This window comes from Sphaeroforma arctica, assembly GCF_001186125.1.
Source record: "Sphaeroforma arctica JP610 unplaced genomic scaffold supercont1.3275, whole genome shotgun sequence".
Classification (NCBI taxonomy): Eukaryota; class Ichthyosporea; order Ichthyophonida; genus Sphaeroforma; species Sphaeroforma arctica.
Genome location: NW_014037283.1, coordinates 1 through 1,658, shown reverse-complemented (window position 1 = coordinate 1,658; position 1,658 = coordinate 1). Strand labels below are relative to the sequence as shown.

At 34.0% G+C, this 1,658-nt stretch overlaps 1 protein-coding gene across 1 annotated transcript; it reads right to left on the bottom strand.

Moving 5' to 3' along the window:
- Positions 1-757: 757 nt before the first annotated feature.
- On the bottom strand, positions 758-934 carry SARC_13429 (hypothetical protein; the record flags this gene model as incomplete). The annotated part of the gene is made up of 1 exon (XM_014292440.1): positions 758-934. A coding segment is annotated over one exon (177 nt), but the record flags the coding sequence as incomplete, so codon positions are not given.
- Positions 935-1,658: the final 724 nt, after the last annotated feature.

Here is a 1,658-nt window from a genome sequence, read left to right as displayed (position 1 = left end):
GTGATATTCAACATGTCGAACGCTCTCTCAATACGTTTATTCTGGTCTGCATCCGGCGCCTTGGGAGGCTCACCCTCGATCTCAAAGGGAGACACAGATTCCAATGCCTATTAATAGAATAAACCAAGTTAATTGGGTTGTGATGCTAAGGATATTCAAAACGATCTCAAAGGGAAAGAACCCATTCCAGGACCACATTATACGTTGACATTCACTTTCATTGTAATCTAGAATACAAGCAAATAATATGATAATACTCTATGTATGTAAACATAGAAATAAAGAGAGAACATACTTCATAAGTATATAACTATATAGAAATAAAGCGAGAACATACTTTATAAGTATATAAATATACAGAAATAAAGAGAGAACATACTTTATATGTATATAAACATATATAAATAAAGAGAGAACATACTTTATATGCATATAAACACATAGAAATAAAGAGAGAATATACTTTATGTGTATATAAATATATAAAAATAAAGAGAGAACTTACTTTATATGTATATAAATATATGGAAACACATAGAGAACATACAATATATGTATATAAGTATACATAAATAAAGAGAGAACATACTGTATATGTATATTAATATATAGAAACAGAGAGAGAATATACTTTATATGTATATAAATATATAGAAACAAATAGAGAACTTACTTTATATATATAAAAATATACATAAATAAAGAGAGAACTTACTTTATATGTATAGAAATAAATAGAAATAAAGTGAGAACATACTGCCACATCAGGGATCCATTCCATGATCACGCAGACATTCTTCAGTCGGCGGTGGCTGGTGTTTGCGTACTTTCGGCTCGAGAAATTATCGGAAGTCATCATGTACGCAGGATATTGAATTGGCTTTCCGTGGAATTTGGTATCCTTGAAAATGCCGAATTTGGAGAGTGGGTACATGGCTTCTACCTCAGGGGTGTGTGAGCGCTGTAGATCATCCGCCCAACTGGCACGAGCCGGAATCAGAATTAGAATCAGAATCAGAATCGGGGTTAGACTCAACAATTAAAAATTAGAACAAAGAATTGTAATTAGGATTGTAATTGAGATCAAAACTAGGACTAGGATTAGGATTCGGATAATACAACTAAAATTAGGGGTGGCAATTTCCAGTATTCAATAGATGCTCAGAAGAGTGTAAGACGAACAATAGAATAGATTGCTAATTCTGGCCATAGCGCACAATTAGAAATGAGAGAATCGGGTTTGTTCATTCGGAGGGAAGAAAACGTTTAGTATACACGTGATCGATAAACTCTCGGCCGTGTCGGTTGGGCGAGATGGCTGCACCTCCCTTGTGGGGTATATGCGATATGAATAAAAGCGCACCTTTGTATTCATTAGTATGTATATATTAACGCACATGCACAATTGAGGTATATGAATATATATAGCCATAATTCCGGATACAAACACATACACAATTTCAGTAGCCGGTGTTTTGTATCTCGATGTCACATGTGCACGCGATTGTGTCTTCCACATCGTTTCAGCACAGATTAGTATACATTTTTAGCGATGTACTCGTGCATATACAACGCTATTCCAACATGTATTTGATATTTATCAATCAATATAAATCAATAGACACAAACACACACACACACACACATATATATATACA